This window comes from Lepidochelys olivacea, assembly GCF_965140295.1.
Source record: "Lepidochelys olivacea isolate rLepOli2 genome assembly, chromosome: 1".
NCBI classification, from domain to species: Eukaryota; Metazoa; Chordata; order Testudines; family Cheloniidae; genus Lepidochelys; species Lepidochelys olivacea.
This window is the reverse complement of record NC_140411.1, coordinates 338,247,382-338,269,594: the sequence shown is the minus strand read 5'-3', so window position 1 is coordinate 338,269,594 and position 22,213 is coordinate 338,247,382. Positions and strand designations below refer to the sequence as shown.

At 46.6% G+C, this 22,213-nt stretch overlaps 1 protein-coding gene across 1 annotated transcript; it reads right to left on the bottom strand.

Moving 5' to 3' along the window:
* Positions 1–11,293: 11,293 nt before the first annotated feature.
* Positions 11,294–13,142, bottom strand: MSANTD7 (Myb/SANT DNA binding domain containing 7). The gene is made up of 2 exons (XM_084616977.1): positions 12,341–13,142; positions 11,294–11,750 (listed from the first exon to the last, which is right to left on the bottom strand). Exons 1-2 carry the CDS (start codon positions 12,921–12,923, stop codon positions 11,665–11,667), a joined length of 669 nt encoding a protein of 222 aa, XP_084473103.1. The 5' UTR covers positions 12,924–13,142; the 3' UTR covers positions 11,294–11,664.
* Positions 13,143–22,213: the final 9,071 nt, after the last annotated feature.

Here is a 22,213-nt window from a genome sequence, read left to right as displayed (position 1 = left end):
AACCAAGACAGTTGAAGTAACGTGTAAGGGGAGCTGTTTTCTTTCTCGACATGAAGTGGCTTGATGCTGGCCGCTGAAATGACAGGGACACTTTGCTCAATGAGGAAGGAAGACTGCATGGTTACAGCACCTGAATTGGACTCACGAAATCTGAGTTCTGTTCCCTGCTCTACCACAGACTTCCTGCGTGATCTTGAGCAAGTAATTTAGGCCCAGATCCTCAAAAGGTATTTAGGCACCTAACTCACTTTGAAATCAATTATTTTGATGTGTCCATTTTGGATTGCGAGGCAATTGTTGCTCTATTTAGATGGCTCCATTCATTCTTCCTTTGGCCTTATGCTTTCAGAGGCAGATGTGGTCTACAGCTGCTCAAACTATGGGCCACTCACTGTTTGCTGGTTGTCTGTTGACATGGCTGGTCACATGGTACTGGTTCTCCTCCATGATGGCAGCAGCTACATTGCATTAGTTCCTTTCCTAATATTACATTCATAGAATCATAGAATATTAGGGTTGGAAGAGACCTCAGGAGATCATCTAGTCCAATCTCCTGCTCAAAGCAGGACCAACACCAACTAAATCATCCCAGCCAGGGCTTTGTCAAGCCGGACCTTAAAAACCTCTAAGGGTGGAGATTCCACCACCTCCCTAGGTAACCCAGTCCAGCACTTCACCACCCGCCTAGTGAAATAGTGTTTCCTAATATCCAACCTACACCTCCCCCACCGCAACTTGAGACCATTGCTTCTTGTTCTGTCATCTGTCACCACTGAGAATAGCTGAGCTCCATTCTCTTTGGAACCCCCCTTCTGGTAATTGAAGGCTGCTATCAAATCCTCCCTCACTCTTCCTTTCTGCAGACTAAATAACCCCAGTTCCCTCAGCCTCTCCTTGTAAGTCATGTGTCCCAGCCCCCTAATAATTTTTGTTTGCCCTCCCCTAGACTCTCTCCAATTTGTCCACATCCCTTCTTTAGTGGGGGGAACAAAACTGAATGCAGTACTCCACGTGTGGCCTCACCAGTGCCGAATAGAGGGGAATAATCACTTCCCTTGACCTGCTGGCAGTGCTCCTACTAACACAGCCCAATATGCCGTTGGCTTTCTTGGCAACTAGGGCATATTGCTGACTCATATCCAGCTTCTCCTCCACTGTAATCCCCAGGTCCTTTTCTGCAGAACTGCCGCTTAGCCAGTCGGTCCCCAGCCTGTAGCAGTGTATGGGATTCTTCTTTCCTAAGTGCAGGACTCTGCACTTGTCCTTGCTGAACCTCATCAGATTTCTTTTGGCCCAGTCCTCCAATTTGTCTAGGTCACTCTGAACCCTATCCCTACCCTCCAGCATATCTACCTCTCCCCGCACCTTAATGTCATCTTCAAACTCGCTGAGGGTGCAATGAATCCCATCATCCAGATCATTAATAAAGATGTTGAACAAAACCGACCCCTGGGGCACTCTGCTTGATACTGGCTGCCAACTAGATATACCATGTAACAGGAGAGTAAGTGGTCTGTGTCATTGAGAATGGGAATGGAGGTGACATGAGAATGTATATTCTATTAAAATATGGTCCACACTATAAAAAAGGTTGAGTCAGGACACCTAAAACACGGGAATGCAGAGGCAAGGAGGACACCCAGAGGTGGGGTTTTCCCCCGTTTTTACATAAGTTAAGGCAAATGGTGCCCAATTCCCTTAGGTTTCTCTGAAAATTCCACCTTAAGTGTTATGATCCTCTTCTTGTGAGCCCCCAGGAAGAAGTGGCTTCAAGAAAGGGATGTGTAGGAAGAGCACATGGGACTCTAGTGGTTTGTGTGAGGAAGAATGGTCGAGTAGTTTGGGTGCTAGCATGGGACTCAGGAGACCTGGGTTCAGTTCCCAGTTCTGTTGCAGACTTTCTGGGCAAATCACTTAATCTCTCTGTGCCTCAGTTCCCCACCCATACAATGGGGATAATAACACTTCCCTATTTTATGGGAGTGGTGTAAGGATAAACATACTAAATATTGTGAGCAGCTCAGATACTGCTAAAAGAAAAGGAGGACTAGTGGCACCTTAGAGACTAACCGATTTATTTGAGCATAAGCTTTCATGAGCTACAGCTCACTCTGCAGTAAGGGAGTGGATATATAAGTCCCCTAGAGCAATATCCATCCCGCTTATACCAGTGAACCTCCAAAAGCTCAGAGTTCAAACAAGTACCCAACAGCCTGGGTATTTATTTGAATGATACAGATATGCTGGGTATGTGAGACTGGGCTGGGAATGTCATGAGAACAAACTTTCTCACATGATTTATGGTTTCTCTGTTTTATCCTGGCCTCAGAAGTACAAAGGGCATGGGGAAAATATTCTTAAGACATTTTCCATACATTTCAGAACCTCCAGAGAGGTTCAGTTTGATTCTAAACATGGGCAAAAGTTTGGAGGGATTCTTATTTTTTTCCAAGCCCATATACCCTTCCCTAAAAATATTTCCTTCTACTAATCTTAGTGCATCAAGCTATTTCGGGGGAGTGGGTTTTTTTCTATTCCCTCCCAAGTTTTCTATGCACCTTCTCCCCTTAATTGTGTATCTTGTCTATGTCTTTCAGTATTTAGTATATGATTGCATATATGAGCTAGATGGGATATTGTACACTATAGCACACACTTGCTCCAGGGATCTACAATAATAACAGAGAATGGGAAGTGAAACAAATGATAGTTACAGACATAAAGGCATCATGGTCATAGGGGGGATTGAACCTGAGACCGTCCACATCAAAAGCAAAGTCTTTCCACTGGAGCTAAAGGAGTAACTTCTTTCATAAAGGAGTAGTATGGTTTTTTAGATTAAATAATGACTTAAAAGACACCTATCCAAGGCTATAGAGCAGCGGTTCCCAAACTTTTTCAGCCGCTTGTGCAGCGAAAGCCCCTGGCGGGCCGGTTTGTTTACCTGCCACATCCGCAGGTTCGGCCGATCATGGCTCCCGCTGGCTGCGATTCGCTGCTCCAGGCCAACGGGAGCTGTGGGAAGCGGCGGCCAGTACGTCCCTTGGCCCGTGTCGCTTTCCACAGCCCCCATTGGCCAGGCACAGCAAACCGCATCCAGTGGGAGCTGCGATCGGCCGAACCTGCGGACGCAGCAGGTAAACAAACCGGCCCAGCCCGGCAGGGGCTTTCCCTGCACAAGCAGCAAAACAAGTTTGGGAACCACTGCTCTAGAGGCTCTAACACGCCACTCGTACAATAAAATCCCAGAAGCATTAAAGTAAATTCAGCAGCAACTCTGACAGCCACCTACAAAACATCCTTTCTACCCCTTCATCAGCTCAGGATGTATACCCTCAGTCCTCTCCAAAAATGCTGTGTATCTAGCAGGTTTAGGTATCTATGGGTATGTGTCCACAACACAGCAGCTGGGAGAATGCTAGCTAAATACGAGCTAGCCATACTCCAGCTAGCATGCTAAAAATAGCGGTGTGGTCACAGCACCATGGGTGGCAGCTCAGGCTAGCCACCCAAGTACGTGCCCATTGGGTCAAGTGCAATTGTACTAGGGTGGCCAGCACGAGCCACTGTCCGTACTACTGTGCCCACGCTGCTAGGTTTAGTGCGCTAGCTCAAACATCACTAGTGCGTAGTGGTCTACCTGTGCTGGGAAGCACCCTCCCAGCTGCTCTGTACACGTACCCTGAGAGGGCCAGTCACCAGAGCGAGACATGATCATAGACACTAAGCCAGCCTAGTACTGTGCATGTTGGTTTGAGACAGGGCATGTTCTATAACTGATGCATAGTCCTGTCTGACCTCTGACTGGGAACTGCATTAGCTGCATGTGTCCTAGCATACACGGGTCAGCATCTGTAGTTTGTGAACACTTTTAAAAAACACTTTCAATAAACAGAGGGCCAAATCCTCAGTTGGTGTAAGTCAATAGAGCTGTGATGATTTACACTAGCTAAGGATCTGGCCCTAAATTTTAAAAAGACTGAGAAACCGCCTTGACCTGTGGAACTTTCAAGACAATCTTCAGGTGACGTCTCTAAGTAGTGCTGGATCTGAGCCCCAGGGTTCTGATCTGGATCTCAGACTCCTCAAAGTCTGGGGGTAATCAACTTTGATTTGGACCCATCTCTTTTGCTAACCTCAAAGGTGTAACTCCAGGTTTATTTCATGAGCGCCGCTTTCCTCACACAAGCCAATCAAGTACGTTAGCTACATTTCTATCTGAGACAGGTTCCTATTAGGGCAAGTGATGAGACTGGCTTATTGTTCTGTGAATTTGCTCATAAATCAATTACGAGCTCCGAGGTCCTGGCTTAATGCTTCAGTAGGTTGGACATTGAGTGTAAATGGAGAAGGCAAATTTCAGCCAAGCCACCAGCATGACCTGTCCTCTAAATCATTAGTTCAAAACTACAGTTCCTTTGATGTGGTTTTTCTTGTACTCTTCTAAGGCTCAGAAGGACATATGGGGCCAAATTCAGCCCAGGTGCCCGCCTACATCTGGATTCGGCTCTTAATTGTTCTGTTAATTTTGAAAGGGCCTGTTTAAAAGCTTATCACCCTGGGTGCATAGAATCATAGGACTGGAAGGGACCTCGAGAGGTCATCTAGTCCTGTCCCCTGCACTCATGGCAGGACTAAGTATTATCTAGACCATTCCTGACAGGTGTTTGTCCAACCTGCTCTTAAAAATCTCCAGTGATGGAGATTCCACAACCTCCTTAGGCAATTTATTCCAGTGCTTAACCACCCTGACAGTTAGGAAGTTTTTCCTAATGTCCAACCTAAACCTCCCTTGCTGCAATTTAAGCCCATTGCTTCTTGTCCTATTCTCAGAGGTTAACAATTTTTCTTCCTCCTCCTTGTTGTAACAATCTCGTATGTACTTGAAAACTGTTATCATGTCCCCTCTCAGTCTTCTCTTCTCCAGACTAAACAAACCCACTTTTTTCAGTCTTCTCAATTTAACATACTGCCATTTGTTTTCTTCTGTTGCACACATATGGTACTACTCATTTTACAAAATACTCTTCAAGGGACTGTCTGTAAGCTGAACTACACTTAAATGACAAACTAATGTATCAGACTCTTGATTCCCTGCTGTACCTCATGATAGACCTTTTTCATGTCGATCTCTAAGTGGCAAACTAATACATGTTAAGAAAAATGGCCACTGATATATTAATAAAATATACAATGGTGTATAACGAAAACAGCTTCCACTGCTACTCAAATGCATATGGAAACTCCCCATTGATGTTCAACTTTATGTGTTTATATAGCAGTGGTATCTTCCCTTACAAAGGAGGTTTGGAATGTCAGGTGATTGGTGAGACAATCTAGAATACTGAGTTCGGTTAGAAACGTCTATGTATCAGAAAGGTGGAGATTGACTGGAGGGAGTTTGGAGAAGAGGAACGCATGGTGGATGGACTGGTTTATGATGGGAGGTTTAAAGAGCTTTGCCCAGCTAAGCAACAACAAAGCAAGATAACATGATATATATTTGGAAGGCATAAGCACCAAGAATGAAAAGGAATTCTTCTTCTGTGCCTTATCTCTGAGTAATCTCATCCACAAACACAAATTCAATTACCAGCTCTATGCTGACAACTCACAGGTCTATGTCTCTATTCCAGACTTGTCTCCTTCTGGCCAAACTAAAAATCACTGCCTGTCTCTCTGACATCACTCAACATGATTAACACACAGGTCATTAACTGCGCCCCGGAGCCTCGCTGCCCCTTCTCAATCACTGTAGACCACACCACCGTCCTGCCTGTCACTCAGGCACACAACCTGGGCATCATCTTCAACTCAGACCTCTGTGCTTTCTCCCATGCTGCCCATCATGCTTGGGAGGTGCTGTTCATAAGCATCTGCAAAGCTGACTCATTATCCTCCTTCAAATCCCTCCTTCAAACTCTCCTTTTCCATGATGTCTACGGCAAACTTGACAACAGTTGGGCTGCTGGTGAGCTGATACTACAGCCTAGCATGCTGCCCAATACAGTCTCACTGTTTCCTTGTACTTCCCTGTCTGTATCTATCTGTTGTCTTATCTTATACTTAAATTGTAAGATCCTTGGGACAGAGACTAACTTTTTGTCCTGTGTTTGTACAGCGCCTAGCATAATGGGGTCCTGGTCCATGACTAGGGCTCCTAGGTACTATGATTATGCAAATAATAATAATTAATAATAAAATAGAGAGGTCGGGTTATCCCATGTAAACTGCCAGATTTCTTGCACTTGCTTCTGAAGTGTGTGGTACTAGGCACTCTCAGAGATAGAGACTGAACTAGATGCACTGTTGGTCTGATCTGATTACGGCAATTCCTATATTCCTAATGAGGAACAATAAACTGAAATTAAGAGAGGGAAAACGTAGGCCGAATATCAAGAAAAGCTGACAATGAGCTGGTTTAAAAAAAAGTTAAAAAAAAATACCACAAATGTTTTTGGAATTTGTCACTGGTACCCGACATTTCAAAAAAAGTTGACATTTTACCTTTTGGGCGGGCGGGGGGTGGTGGTGGGGGTATTGAATCATTGAAAAAACAACCAGCTCTGGAGCACAAATCTTCAATGAAAGCTTGTTTCGTTTTTCTCAAATATAATTTTCAATTTTAAAAAATGGTCAAAGACTTGAAATTTGGATAAATTGAAGCAGCCTGGTCGAGTAAATTGTAGAGCATATTCCATGGGTAATCCTGGAACTCTCATAGCTTTGAACACTTAAAACCAGACTGCACTGAGGCCACCCTGGCTTAACCAGGAGATCTTCCATGATATGAGACTCAAAAAGGAATCCTACAAAAAGTGGAAACTCGGTCAAATTACGAAGTATGAATCTAAACAAATAACACAAGTATGTAGGGACACAATTAGAAAGGCCAAGGCACAAAATGAGATTAAACTAGCTAGAGACATAAAGGGTAACAAGAAAAATTCTACAAATACATTAGAAACAAGAGAAAGACCAAGGACGGAGGACAGGGTATGTCCGTTACTGAATGCGGGGTGGGAGGAAACAATCACAGAAAAATGTGGAAATGACAGAAGTGATAAATGACTTCTTTGTTTTGGTTTTCACCAAAAAGTTTAGTAGCAATTGGATATCTAGCTTCATGCATGTGAGTGAAAATGAGGTTAGCTCAGAGGTTAAAATAGGGAAAGAATAAGTTACAAAATATTTAAACAAGTTAGATGTCTTCAAGTCAGCAGGGCCTGATGAAATACATCCTAGACCTACATTGAATACTCAAGGAGCTGACTGAGGAGATATCTGAGCCATTAGCAATTATCTTTGAAAAGTCATGGAAGATGGATGAGATTCTAGAGGACTGGAAAAGGGCAAATATAGTGGCTATCTATGAAAACAGAAATACAGACAACCCAGAGAATTACACACCAGTCAGTTTAACTTCAGTACCCAGAAAGATAATGGAGGGAATAATTAAACAATCAATTTGCAGACCCCTAGAAGGTGATAAGTAACATCATGGATTTGTCATGAACAAATCATGTCAAACCTTCTTGCTTTCTTTGACTGGGTAACAAGCCTTGTGGATAGGGGGGAAAGTAGTAGATTTGGTATATCTTGACTTTAGTAAGGCTTTTGCTACTGTCTCACATGACCTTCTCAAAAACAAACTAGGGAAATATGTCCTAGATGGAGCTACTAAAAGGTGGGTGTAAAACTAGTTGGAAACTGTTCCCAGAGAGTAGTTAACAGTGGTTCACGGTCAAGCTGGAAGGGCGTATCGAGTGGGGTTCTGTGGGGATCTGTTCTGGGTCCAGTTCTATTCAATATCTTCATCAATGATTTAGATAATAGTATAGAGAGTACACTTATAAAGTTTGTGGACAATACCAAATTGGGAGGGGTTGCAAGTGCTTTGGAGGATAGGATTAAAATTCAAAATGCTCTGGACAAACTGGAGATGTGGTCTGAAGTAAATAGGATGAAATTCAATAAGGACAAATGCAAAGTACTCCACTTAGGAAGGAACAATCAGTTGCACACATAGAAAATGGGAAATGACTGCCTAGGAAGGAGTACTGGAGAAAGGGATCTGGGGTCATAGTGGACCACAAGCTAAATATGAGTCAGTGTAACACTGTTGCAAAAAAAAAAAAAAAAAGCAAACATCATTCTAGGATGTATTAGCAGCAGTGGTGTAAGCAAGACACAAGTAGTAATTCTTCTGATCTACTCCGTGCTGATTAGGCCTCAACGGGAGTATTGTGACCAGTTCTGAACACCACATACCAGGAAAGATGTGGACAAATTGGAGAAAGTCGAGAGAAGAGCAACAAAAATGATTAAAGGTCTAGAAAACATGACCTATGAGGGTAGATTGAACAAATTGGGTTTGTTTAGTCTGGAAAAGAGAAGACTGAGTGGGGGACATGATAACAGTCTTCAAGTACATAAAAGGTTGTTACAAGAAGGAGGGAGAAAACCTGTTCTCTTTAACCTCTGAGGATAAGGGTATGTCTACACTACGAAATTAGGTCGAATTTATAGAAGTCGGTTTTTTAGAAATCGGTTTTATATATTCGAGTGTGTGTGTCCCCACAGAAAATGCTCTAAGTGCATTAAGTGCATTAACTCGGCGGAGCGCTTCCACAGTACCGAGGCAAGCGTCGACTTCCGGAGCATTGCACTGTGGGTAGCTATCCCACAGTTCCCGCAGTCTCCGCTGCCCATTGGAATTCTGGGTTGAGATCCCAATGCCTGATGGGGCTAAAACATTGTTGCGGGTGGTTCTGGGTACATATCGTCAGGCCCCCGTTCCCTCCCTCCCCCCGTGAAAGCAAGGGCAGACAATCATTTCGCACCTTTTTTCCTGAGTTACCTGTACAGACGCCATACCACGGCAAGCATGGAGCCCGCTCAGGTAACCGTCACCCTATGTCTCCTGGGTGCTGGCAGACGCGGTACGGCATTGCTACACAGTAGCAGCAACCCCTTGCCTTGTGGCAGCAGACGGTACAGTACGACTGGTAGCCGTCATCGTCATGTCTGAGGTGCTCCTGGTCACCTCTGTGAGGTCGCTCAGGAGCACCTGGGCAGACATGGGCGCAGGGACTAAATTTGGAGTGACTTGAGCAAGTCATTCTCTTTAGTCCTGCAGTCAGTCCTATTGAACCGTCTTATGGTGAGCGGGCAGGCGATACGGACTGCTAGCAGTCGTACTGTGCCATCTTCTGCCGAGCAGCCATGAGATGTGGATGGCATGCAGTCCTTCTGCACTGTCTGCTGCCAGCCAAAGATGTAAAAGATAGATGGAGTGGGTCAGAACAAGAAATAGACCAGATTTGTTTTGTACTCATTTGCCTCCTCCCCTGTCTAGATCACACTGCATTCACTCACAGAGAAGGTGCAGCGAGGTAAATCTAGCCATGTATCAATCAGAGGCCAGGCTAACCTCCTTGTTCCAATATCAACGATAACTTAGGTGCACCATTTCTTATTGGAACCCTCCGTGCAGTCCTGCCTGAAATACTCCTTGATGTACAGGCACACCCTTTGTTGATTTTAGCTCCCTGAAGCCAACCCTGTAAGCCGTGTCGTCAGTCGCCCCTCCCTCCGTCAGAGCAACGGCAGACAATCGTTCCGCGCCTTTTTTCTGTGCGGACGCCATACCAAGGCAAGCATGGAGGCCGCTGAGCTCATTTTGGCAATTAGGAGCACATTAACCACCACACGCATTATCCAGCAGTATATGCAGCACCAGAACATGGCAACGCGATACCGGGCGAGGAGGCGACGTCAGCGCGGTCCCGTGAGTGATCAGGACATGGACACAGATTTCTCTGAAAGCATGGGCCCTGCCAATGCATGCATCATGGTGCTAATGGGGCAGGTTCATGCTGTGGAACGCCGATTCTGGGCTCGGGAAACAAGCACAGACTGGTGGGACCGCATAGTGTTGCAGGTCTGGGACGATTCCCAGTGGCTGCGAAACTTTCGCATGCGTAAGGGCACTTTCATGGAACTTTGTGACTTGCTTTCCCCTGCCCTGAAGCGCATGAATACCAAGATTAGAGCAGCCCTCACAGTTGAGAAGCGAGTGGCGATAGCCCTGTGGAAGCTTGCAACGCCAGACAGCTACCGGTCAGTTGGGAATCAATTTGGAGTGGGCAAATCTACTGTGGGGGCTGCTGTGATGCAAGTAGCTCACGCAATCAAAGATCTGCTGATATCAAGGGTAGTGACCCTGGGAAATGTGCAGGTCATAGTGGATGGCTTTGCTGCAATGGGATTCCCTAACTGTGGTGGGGCTATAGACGGAACCCATATCCCTATCTTGGCACCGGAGCACCAAGCCGCCGAGTACATAAACCGCAAGGGGTACTTTTCAATAGTGCTGCAAGCTCTGGTGGATCACAAGGGACGTTTCACCAACATCAACGTGGGATGGCTGGGAAAGGTGCATGATGCTCGCATCTTCAGGAACTCTGGTCTGTTTCAAAAGCTGCAGGAAGGGACTTTATTCCCAGACCAGAAAATAACTGTTGGGGATGTTGAAATGCCTGTAGTTATCCTTGGGGACCCAGCCTACCCCTTAATGCCATGGCTCATGAAGCCGTACACAGGCAGCCTGGACAGTAGTCAGGAGCTGTTCAACTACAGGCTGAGCAAGTGCAGAATGGTGGTAGAATGTGCATTTGGACGTTTAAAGGCACGCTGGCGCAGTTTACTGACTCGCTTAGACCTCAGCGAAACCAATATTCCCACTGTTATTACTGCTTGCTGTGTGCTCCACAATATCTGTGAGAGTAAGGGGGAGACGTTTATGGCGGGGTGGGAGGCTGAGGCAAATCGCCTGGCTGCTGGTTACGCGCAGCCAGACACCAGGGCGGTTAGAAGAGCACAGGAGGGTGCGGTACGCATCAGAGAAGCTTTGAAAACCAGTTTCATGACTGGCCAGGCTACAGTGTGAAAGTTCTGTTTGTTTCTCCTTGATGAAACCCCCCGCCCCTTGGTTCACTCTACTTCCCTGTAAGCTAACCACCCTCCCCTCCTCCCTTTAATCATTGCTTGCAGAGGCAATAAATTCATTGCTGCTTCACAGTCATGCATTCGTTATTCATTCATCACACAAATAGGGAGATGACTACCAAGGTATCCCAGGAGGGGTGGTGGAGGAGGGAAGGAAAATGCCACACAGCACTTTAAGCACAGCACTTTAAAAGTTTACAACTTTAAAATTTATTGAATGACAGCCTTCTTTTTTTTGGGCAATCCTCTGTGGTGGAGTGGCTGGTTGGCCGGAGGCCCCTCCACCGCATTCTTGGGCGTCTGGGTGTGGAGGCTATGGAACTTGGGGAGGAGGGCGGTTGGTTACAGAGGGGCAGCAGTGGCAGTCTGTGCTCCAGCTGCCTTTGCTGCAGCTCAACCATACACTGGAGCATACTGGTTTGGTCCTGCAGCAGCCTCAGCATTGAATCCTGCCTCCTCTCATCACGCTGCCGCCACATTTGAGCTTCAGCCCTGTCTTCAGCCCGCCACTTACTCTCTTCAGCCCGCCACTTACTCTCTTCAGCCCTCCACCTCTCCTCCCGGTCATTTTGTGCTTTCCTGCACTCTGACATTATTTGCCTCCAAGCATTCGTCTGTGCTCTGTCAGTGTGGGAGGACAGCTCGGAGAACATTTCATCGCGAGTGCGTTTTTTTTTTCTTTCTAAGCTTCACTAGCCTCTGGGAAGGAGAAGATCCTGTGATCATTGAAACACATGCAGCTGATGGAGAGAGAAAAAAAGGGACAGCGGTATTTAAAAAGACATATTTTATAAAACAGTGGCTACACTCTTTCAGGGTAAACCTTGCTGTTAACATTACATACATAGCACATGTGCTTTCGTTACAAGGTCGCATTTTGCCTCCTCCCACCGTGTGACTACCCCCTCAACCTTCCCCCCTCCCTGTGGCTAACAGCGGGGAACATTTCTGTTTAGCCACAGGCAAACAGCCCAGCAGGAATGGGCTCCTCTGAGTGTCCCCTGAAGAAAAGCACTCTATTTCAACCAGGTGACCATGAATTATATCTCACTCTCCTGAGGATAACACAGAGAGATAAAGAACGGATTTTGGTTGAATGCCAGCAAACATACACTGCAATGCTTTGTTCTACAGTGATTCCCGAGTACGTGTTACTGGCCTGGAGTGGTAAAGTGTCCTACCATGAAGGACGAAATAAGGCTGCCCTCCCCAGAAACCTTTCGCAAAGGCTTTAGGACTACATCTAGGAGAACCGCAAATGCCAGGGCAAAGTAATCCTTTCACATGCTTGCTTTTAAACCGTGTATAGCATTTTAAAAGGTACACTCACCAGAGGTCCCTTCTCCGCCTGCTGGGTCCAGGAGGCAGCCTTGGGTGGGTTCGGGGGGTACTGGCTCCAGGTCTAGGGTGAGAAACAGTTCCTGGCTGTCGGGAAAACCGGTTTCTCCGCTTGCTTGCTGTGAGCTATCTACAACCTCCTCCTCATCATCATCTTCTTCGTCCCCAAAACCTACTTCCGTATTGCCTCCATCTCCATTGAAGGAGTCAAACAACACGGCTGGGGTAGTGGTGGCTGAACCCCCTAAAATGGCATGCAGCTCATCATAGAAGCGGCATGTTTGGGGCTCTGACCCAAAGCGGCTGTTCGCCTCTCTGGTTTTCTGGTAGGCTTGCCTCAGCTCCTTCAGTTTCACGCGGCACTGCTTCGGGTCCCTGTTATGGCCTCTGTCCTTCATGCCCTGGGAGATTTTCACAAAGGTTTTGGCATTTCGAAAACTGGAACGAAGTTCTGATAGCACGGATTCCTCTCCCCAAACAGCGATCAGATCCCGTACCTCCCGTTCGGTCCATGCTGGAGCTCTTTTGCGATTCTGGGACTCCATCATGGTCACCTGTGCTGATGAGCTCTGCATGGTCACCTGCAGCTTGCCACGCTGGCCAAAAAGGAAATGAGATTCAAAAGTTCGCGGTTCTTTTCCTGTCTACCTGGCCAGTGCATCTGAGTTGAGAGTGCTGTCCAGAGCGGTCAGAATGGAGCACTCTGGGATAGCTCCCGGAGGCCAATACCATCGAATTGTGTCCACAGTACCCCAAATTCGAACTGGCAATGTCGATTTAAGCGCTAATCCACTTGTCAGGGGTGGAGTAAGGAAATCGATTTTAAGAGCCCTTTAAGTCGAAATAAAGGGCTTCATTGTGTGGACGGGTGCAGGTTTAAATCGATTTAACGCTGCTAAATTCGACCTAAAGTCCTAGTGTAGACCAGGGCTATGACAAGAAGCAATGGGCTTAAATTGCAGTAAGGGCAGTTTAGGTTGTACATTAGGAAAAACTTCCTGTCAGGGTAGTTAAGCACTGGAATAAATTGCCTAGGGACCCAGACAGACAGGTGTGGCCCAGCCCCCGCCCCCATCCGAACCCCCCGTTCCCTGTCCCCTGACCGCCCCTGGATCCCCCACCCCTGACTGCCCCCCACCACTCCATCCAACTCTGCCTCTCCTTCCTGACTGCCCCCCCAGGACCTCTGACCCCATTCAACCCGCCTGTTCCCTGCCCTCTGCTACCCCTGACCCCTATCCACACCCCCACCCCCTGACCACCACCCCGAACCCCCCTGCCCTCTATCCAACCCCCCCTGCTCCCTGGCCCTTTACCACACTGCCTGGAGCACCGATGGCTGGCGGCACTACAGCCATGCCGCCCAGAGCACCAGGACAGGCAGCCGCACCGCCCAGCTGGAGCCAGCCACCCCACCGCACAGCACAGAGCACCAGGTCAGGCTGCGGGTCTGCAGCTGTGCTGCCCAGCAAAAGCTCGCAGCCCCACTGCCCAGAGCATTGTGCCAGTGGCACAGTGAGCTGAGGCTGCGGGGGAGGGGGAACAGCAGGGGAGGGGCCAGGGGCGAGCCTCCCGGGCCAGGAGCTCAGGGGCTGGGCAGGACGGTCCCGCAGGCCGGATGTGGCCCGCGGGCCATAGTTTGCACACCTCTGGGTTAGCTTCATGGAAGAAGAATGATTAAAACTTAAAGCTAGCCAGTGAGACCAAAGAGATCGTTTCTGCCCCTTATTTCTGTTCTGTCCAACAAATTATGCAGTTCTGGTATTAGTTCTGAACAAAAGCTGGCTGCTTAGAAAAGATGCATCCCTCCTCTGCTTCAGAGCAGCTGATGGCTGCATGTATAAACTCTTCTTAGTAGTGAAGTGGAGGTCCTTGTTCATATTCTCTTGTCTACCCAGGCACATAACGGTCACAGAAATCCATGCAAGGGGCATGGGACTGGGCACCAGGAATGCCTGAGTTCTAATCTTGGTTCTGCCGGTGAAATCTGCAAAATAGAGATAACAATACTTACTTCCCTACCTTCCAGCAGTGCACTTAACATTCATTAGCTAATATTTTGAAAAAGAATATATTATGAATTTACAGGCCATGTGAAACCAAGCATAAGAGGACATAAACTTGGTTTCCCAGGCAGTGTCTCTATTGCTATTGTGGATAAAGCCACAGTTGATACACTTTTAAGAGATTCTCTTGTCTAACTTGCAAATGACTCTTTAAATAAACAGTATGCTGTTCTATAGTTTTTCCATGACCAACCTCTGGCCACACTGCAGGAAGGAATAGCCTGTGAAACATAAATGAAGTTAACCTTTGACACACTGTCAGGCCAGAAAATGTCATACAAATAAATGTTTAGAGAACGTGTGTGCAAATGTAAACATCCCGTACATCTTAAATAGATACATTTGTCGACATTTTCCAAAGGGTTAAAGGAAATTAACAAGTGAGCAGATTCCATATGGACAAAACTATGGGCCAAACTTTGTTCTTATTTTTTTGTATATCCCCACGGCCTTCAGTGGAGTTGCATGCCAACCCCAAACACTCAAAAATCATGAGTCAGCCCTCTTCCCCCCATCCCACAACAACAAAAATGGCCTTGGCTTCTTTTTATTTGCCTTCTGGGTTTTAAACCTTTAGGTTTTGCTTTTTCTCTGCAACCATGTGTAAGCAGTGTCAGGATGAGCTCCACCCTGACATCTGGTGATGAGGTGTGGCAAGTTGTGGAAAAGAACTTCAGGGGCCAATCTCATTTGCATAGGCACACCCAACCCGCCTAGAATGAGACCATAGCTGCCCAAATGGTCACTTTGGCTGCTGTGGGATTCCCAGTGTCTCTGTTATTGGGGCAGGAAGAATAAATTGTTATTACCCTGATTATGGGAACTGTGCTTAGAACTGTACTTGGCCTTTTGTTATGATGGAGGGATTCACCATCAACTAAGTAGCACTCGCTAGGCAAGGGTCATGGGTTCCAAAACTGTGAATAGAGAGAGGCTGGGGACAAGTATTAATACTTGGTGGCATGGGCTCCTTGGTGAGGGCCTTACATGCTAATTGTACTTCCTCTTTTCTCCACTGTAGAATATCAGAGCTAATTTTGATTTCATTAGAAGTCTAGTTACAGAATGCTGAGCTCACTTTGGGCTAACAGTGCACTAGCACTGGGGCTCCCCTACTACGAGCTGAAATCACTGAGTGTTGTGTTAAGTAGTGGGGGAGCCTGAAGATATATTGTGGAGCAGTTTGCAGGACAGCTGGAGTGCCTTGTGGACAGGCTGGTGAAGCAGTTCAACGTGGAGCAGTTTGTGGGCCGTGGAGCAGAGCGAAGGAGTTTGTGGGGCGGCTGGTGGAGCGGAGCTATGGGGCGGTCAGCTTCAGATCATGTAAGGTGCCTCTTACCCCCGTCCCATCTCCACCCAGGTTGGGAGGTAAAGCTCTGCAGATAAACTTTTGAACTCTGGGGCTGCCCTGACCAGGGACAGAGACTTTTGGGTCATTGGACTTTTGGGACTTTGGGTGATTTGGGGTTGCTGGACTCAAGAACCAAAGGGAAAAGGGCATGCCCCAATTTGCTTGGGGTGGGTTTTTTTTTTTGCTCATGGGTTGTGTTATGAATCCTGTTGGTGGTGTTTCCCCAACAGAATGCCACATTGTTTCTCTCTGTTATTAAAAGGCTTTTTGCTACACTCAGACTATGTGCTTGCAAGAGGGGAAGTATTGCCTCTTGGAGGCGCCCAGCGGGGGTGGTATATATTTGTCCCAGGTCACTGGGTGGGGGCTTGAGCCGGTTTGCATTGTGTTATTGGAATGGATCCCCTAGATATTGAACCCGGCCCTTGTTGCTGCCAACTGTCACGGCAGAAGGGTTACACTTTAGGTTTTGCTTTTTCTCTGCAACCATGAGGACCACAAAGTTTTGCTTTGTTTTGTTTAATGGAAGCTGAGATATCATTAAATCACATAGCCCCCCAGGGCTTGGGCTTTAAGAAAGACACTAAATATTGCAATTCCTAGAGCTGGCAATACCTCTGAGCCAATGATTTTAAACTAATACCTAAATAATAATAAAATGCCTAGTTCTTATATAGCACTTTTCATCAGGAGATCTCAAAGCTCTTTACAATAGAGATAAGTATCATAATACCTATTTTACAAAGATCCTTCTCCATTACTTCCCCCAAAGTTCGGCAGACGGATTCTGCAGAGCACCCCCTTCTTCACCTAAATTGAAAAGTCAGTTCTGTCCACAACATGCCCCATTCTTAACACTGAAATGTCTTTTAGGAGGGTAAGCTTTGTTCACAGCTTAAGACTTTCCCAGCACCAATTAACAAAGTAAAATGTTCCCTGCAAGTCTCCGGTCAGAAGCAGTCAGGAATAAATGAGATTTTTTTATTTAATACAACTCACCACGTAACCGCCTTCTGTTTTCCTCCTTTCTTCCCAGATGTCTTCCTTGAGCTTCCTCCTTGTTCTCAAGTAAATTTTACATTGGATCACTCCTCTTCAGTCAGCCTTAGCAACAATAGTACTTGGTATTTTCCCCATCGCACTGAGATAATATGGTGATGAGTAGTATCAAAACAGATAGATTTAGGAATTTGGTGCTAAATTCAGGTTGCTTAACAGCAGTGCAAATAAAACGGCAGCTTCTAAGAACTGCACTTCCATTTAAGACAAGAACAGAATTCTGGTTGTCCATAGTTCAAGAGATTCAAGACGATACCAAAGATAAAACCCGTATATTGTTTTTAAAATGTACTGAAGCAAGCTACTGACACCTTGAGTTGCTGACTTAAAATAACATTTTAATTTTATTGACTTTTCACTGATGGAGCTGGGTGGGTGTTTGTTGTTTTTTTACTTTCTGCACTTCACTCAGTGAAATAGATTTGTCAGCTTCACTTTCTGTTTATAATCAGCTTCAGTTTCCAGTTATCGTCCTCTCACAAGAATCTTAGACTGAATTTGCAGCACTGCAGGGCATTCAATATGTCCAAAACAACACATTTTCATGGATTAATCATTTTAAAAGTCAGGAAATACTTTCTAGTCATATTTGAATTTGTAAAAAAAAATCCTCTTCCATTATTTAAACAAAATTTAAATGTGGGGCTATTTGGTGAGATTTATAAACCCAGTCAAAGGCAGTTTACCTTAAAGCAATGAAGGAAAGGGAATAAGTTTGTTTTGTGTGTAAGCTCTTCAGGGAAAGGATCTGTCATTCGATTTGTGTAGTACACAGCTAGTGCACTTATGGGCACTATTGGCCTCATCCAGTGTCCACTGAAGTCTATGGGAGTCTGACCAGGAATTTCAGTGGGTGTTAGATCAGGACCAGTGTAAATGAATGATGATAACAGAAAATGGAAATTACAATTCCAGCAAGACTGTCTCAAGGCAGGCAGCCCCTCAGCAGCATAAGTGGGAACAATGCCAATTCAATAGACTGGCATATAAATACAGCAGATGGCTAAGACACCACACGCACGTTTGAAATGTATTTGCTAAAGGCCCATCTGGGAATACTCAGCTCTGATTTCTTTGCTTCCACATATCTATTGTCTGAAGGGATGCACTGCCCTTCCCTTATCTAGCCTTCAGCTGGGTCAACATTCAGCAACAAAAATATAGATTCCCCCTCCGTGTAAGTAGAAACGTCAATCTAATTGACTCAAGCAGAATCATACTCTGGTCTTCCTCTTTATTATTGCACGGAATGAACCAAAACAGACTTCCAGTTCCCCACCACAGATGGCTAATTAGGATCCTGGCATGAGGAAATCTGTTCAGTGGCCTTCTGCACTTGGAATGGGCCCTCTGTGATGCAGCTGATACCGAGACCTACATAGCTTTCATTGATGTAGCCTTTCCCTCACTTTCTCCCGTGCACATGTAACCAAACTGAAACAAGGTGGACTTGCAGCCTCCCCTCCAGTCCAGATTTTGTACCATTACGTATCCGTCACTCCTGGGCAAGAGTGTACATTGTACTGCCCAAAACATGAGAGATTCACAGTCCCAGCCCTAAGGAACTCCCAGTCTGATTCAGACCCCAATGATTCTGTATGCGCTGAGCAATGGTGCAAACAACAAGAGGTGGCAATGTATAATAAAGAGCACCGCAGAAAAGCATTACACTCGAGGAAGATGCCTTGGCAATATTCCTCCTTCCTGGAACAACATCCGAAGCCCTTCATTCAACACCATCTGTGCAGCTGTGCATTCATCTCCAGGATGAGTGTCCCTGTCTTGAGCCTTTACCCTCTTCCACCAAGATGATGGACAAGACCACCACCTGTGCTCCAAACTCCTACACTCTCATTCCCAGAGCCTGTAGTCACTGCCGATCTGCTCAGGGTCAGACCTGGCAGTATCATTAGTGCCCGCACGGAGGAGCAGCATGGGGTAGTGGTCAGAGGGACAGATGAGCCTCTGCAACCTTTCAGCGACATCTCAGATTCAGGCTCCAAACAGGCAGCAAACACTCCGGCATAGATATTAGCACTAGGGGTGCAGGGGGTGCTGGCTTGAAGTGGTTTCCATCACGTACAGGGTTTACAGTTTGGTTTTAATGGCTCTCAGCACCCCCGCTATACACACTGTTCCAGCACCTCCGCCCCCCGGGAACATCAGGTCAGGTCAGCAGGGACTCCTCTCAGAAGGGAGTCCCCAGTCACCAACACCCTGCATCTCTTGGGTGTGGTTGCCGTGACCCTCCCAGCCTTGGGGGGCGGGGGGCTCTTCTTCCTCAGCCTTGGGAATCTGCTTCTCTCCTCCTGTTGACAGAACAGCAAACTGGTTCCTGATGTTTATTGCACTGGGACAAATTCTTTGCAAGCGTAAACTGGCACAGCTCCATGGACTTTTACTTTGCTAATGGCTAGCTCAGTGCTCTTCACTATTTTTGGAGTGGGTGCCACTTTGGCAAAAAACCTTCAATGTGAGAGCCACATCAACCCGGCACAGACGGTTGAACGCTCTGAGTTCTTTGTTGGTTGATATGGTAATATTACTGTTATTGGTAATATTGCTTAGGGTGCAGGAGGGGTTATGGGGGGCTGGCTCTGGGAGGGGCTCAGGGCTGGGGCTTGGGGTGCAGGAGTGGGTGAGAGGTGCAAGCTCTGGGAGGGAGTTTGGTTGCAGGAGGGGACTTCAGGCTGGGGAAGTGTGTTTGGGTGCAGGAGGGGGTATGGGGTGCAGGCTCTGGGAGGGGGCTCAAGGTGCAGGAGGGGGCATAGGGGGCTGCTTCCGGGAAACTGCAGGTTGGGTGGTGGAAGAGCTATTCAGAACCTGCCCACTGAAGGGGGCGGCACTTACTTCGGGTGGCCCCGGCCCCACGCCACTCCTGGAAGGGGCCAACACGCCCCTGTGGCCCCTGTGCGAGGGCACATGGCTCTGTGCACTGCCCATCTCTACAGGCTCTGCCCCCACAACTCCCATTGGACACAGTTCCCCATTCCCGGCCAATGGGAGCTGCAGGGGTGGTGCTTGCAGGCAGGAGCAGCGTGCTGAGACCTCTGCCCCCCATCCCGCCTACTTCTCCCAGGGGCGTGCTGGCAACTTCCGGGAGCAGCGTGAGGCTGGGGCAGGTAGGGAGCCTGCCTTAGCTGCAGCCCCAGTGCACCGCCCGGGATGGTGCGATCCACAGGGAGCCGCATTTAGGGTTCATGGGAGCAGCCAGTGGCTCGCAGGCCGACACTGACAGAAGGACACATAGATTTTAAGGCCAGCAGAGACAATGATGATCATCTAGTCCAGGGGTTATCAAACTGGAGGTCGGGACCCCTCAGGGGGTCATGAGGTTATTACATGGGGGATCGCGAGCTGTCAGCTTCTGCCCCAAACCCCGCTTTGCCTCCAGCATTTATAATGGTGTTAAATATATAAAAAAGTGTTTTTAATTGATAAGGGGGGTCGCACGCAGAGGATTGCTATGTGAAAGGGGTCACCTGTACAAAAGTTTGAGAACCACTGATCTACTCTGACTGGCATAACACCAGCCATAGAAACTCACCCAGTAATTTCTGATATGGGAAGAGATGTTACTCAGATTGCATACCCCCTTGAAAAGACATCATCATCTAGTACTGGAATCACATATTCCATGTATATAGAAATTCCATATGCTTCTACTGAGCAACATTTAATCTTCATCTCAATGTGTCAACAATTTGTAAGTAATAAAAATGGAACTTTTTTCTCAAAAAAAGGGAAGTATATTATGTGAACATTTAAAAAATTCACTTTTTTTCACAATTTTCCGTGAAAACTTTTGGTTTTCCAACAATCAAGATGATTTTTTTTTTAATTTTATGTTGGGGAGAAAAAACACGTTTTTCCACCAATAGTTTAAAAAGGGGGAGAGCTAAGAGTTTTTTTGATGGAATTTTTTTTCGCTAGTTTTAAATAACTCCTCCTCCCCCACGTAATGGTCTTAAGTAGGAAGATGAATAGTGACAAAAGATATTTGCAACCATTTTGGTTCTTTTGATTTCATTTCAGCTATGTTCACACCTCATTGTTTGCTGTTTGCAAACATTCATACTCTATGTTTGCGGAAATCAATGGTTGTGCCCGTGGCTAAAATATTTGCTTACTCAATAAACAAAATTCAATTTGTGACTAAATCAAATTCATTTCAGGCAGAAGCAAAGTAAGTTACAAAGTTAAGGTCATCCATCCAATCAGCACACAGAAACAATGCCATGTGACATAGCTGACTGTGATGGGGTTTAATCCCCCTCACCTGCAAGGCAAAGGAAGAACCCCAGTTAGACACGCTCTGCACCTGGAGGGGGAGGGGTGATTAACCAATTGCCTCCTGGTCAGAGGAAGCAGAGCTAACCTGATAAGTAGACTGAGGGAGCTCAGTTGGAGAGAAACCACAGCTGAGACAGGTCTCCTTGGAGGAGAAAAGCCCTGGGACAGGGTTTAACCAGACAGATAACAACAGAGGAAGAATACTACAGGAGTAGGTTAGGCTCCTATAGGGGAAGCTCTGAGGTGCAGCTCACAAAGGAACTCCACTGAAGCCTGAGAGAGGCAAATGAGCTATTACTTTGAAGGTTTGCTTGGAATGGGTTTAGACTTTTGTGACCTGGCAGGTGGGCCAAACCACAGAATGCCCAGAGGGGGAGTTGAGAGAAGAAGCAGGTCTGAGGGAGAGCACAAGAGGGGGTGCCAGAGATGAGGACTCCCTGTAATGCTGTACTCAGGCATGAGGGGTTCCCTACAGGTGAGGACACATGCTTAGAGTGGCCAATCCCATTGTTCTACTAGCAAACTGTCAATTATGAGGGCTGGATTATAAATCAGAGCAATCTGTGGAGTGAGGTGCTATTCAGCCTGCATAAGGTCGTAGTGGCTGGCCCTGACCGACTGGTCAATATAGAGAGTTGGTGAACAACTTATAAGCTGAAATTTTTGTGTACAGCACTAGCCAGGTGTGTCTTTGTCCCCCTCTAGTGGCTGGACCATGTAAAAATCCTTGAGTCTGCCATTGCCCCCAAGCTAATGAATCCACATTTTTGTTTAAACTCACTGGTCCCTGCAAATGACCCATCCCAAGGTGGTGTTATATTAGCGAAAACTAAATCCCTCTGACTTCAGTTTGTGCAGCCTGGTTGCCATTAGCCTCAATGTATATAGTAAAAAGGCTAGTAGCTTATACAGAGGTCCTGAAACTTTCCTAAACACTGATAGCTCCTTTGGGAGAGACCCTGAACCATTTCTTATTTTTTTTTTTGCAAGACAATTAATAAGTGATCTCTTACAATACGGCCTCCATACAGCTTCTACGTTGTTAGTTTCACTCTCATTTGATTGAGTTCCGTTATTAAGACTTCCTTCCCTTCTC

Excerpts from the sequence above, each read along its gene's own strand:
- MSANTD7 (XM_084616977.1), bottom strand. The coding sequence starts at position 12,923 with ATGCAGAGCTCATCAGCACAGGTGACCATGATGGAGTCCCAGAATCGC. Across the intron at positions 11,751-12,340 it reads AGGCGGAGAAGGGACCTCTG|CTGCATGTGTTTCAATGATC; the intron begins GTGAGTGTACCT and ends TCTCTCCATCAG.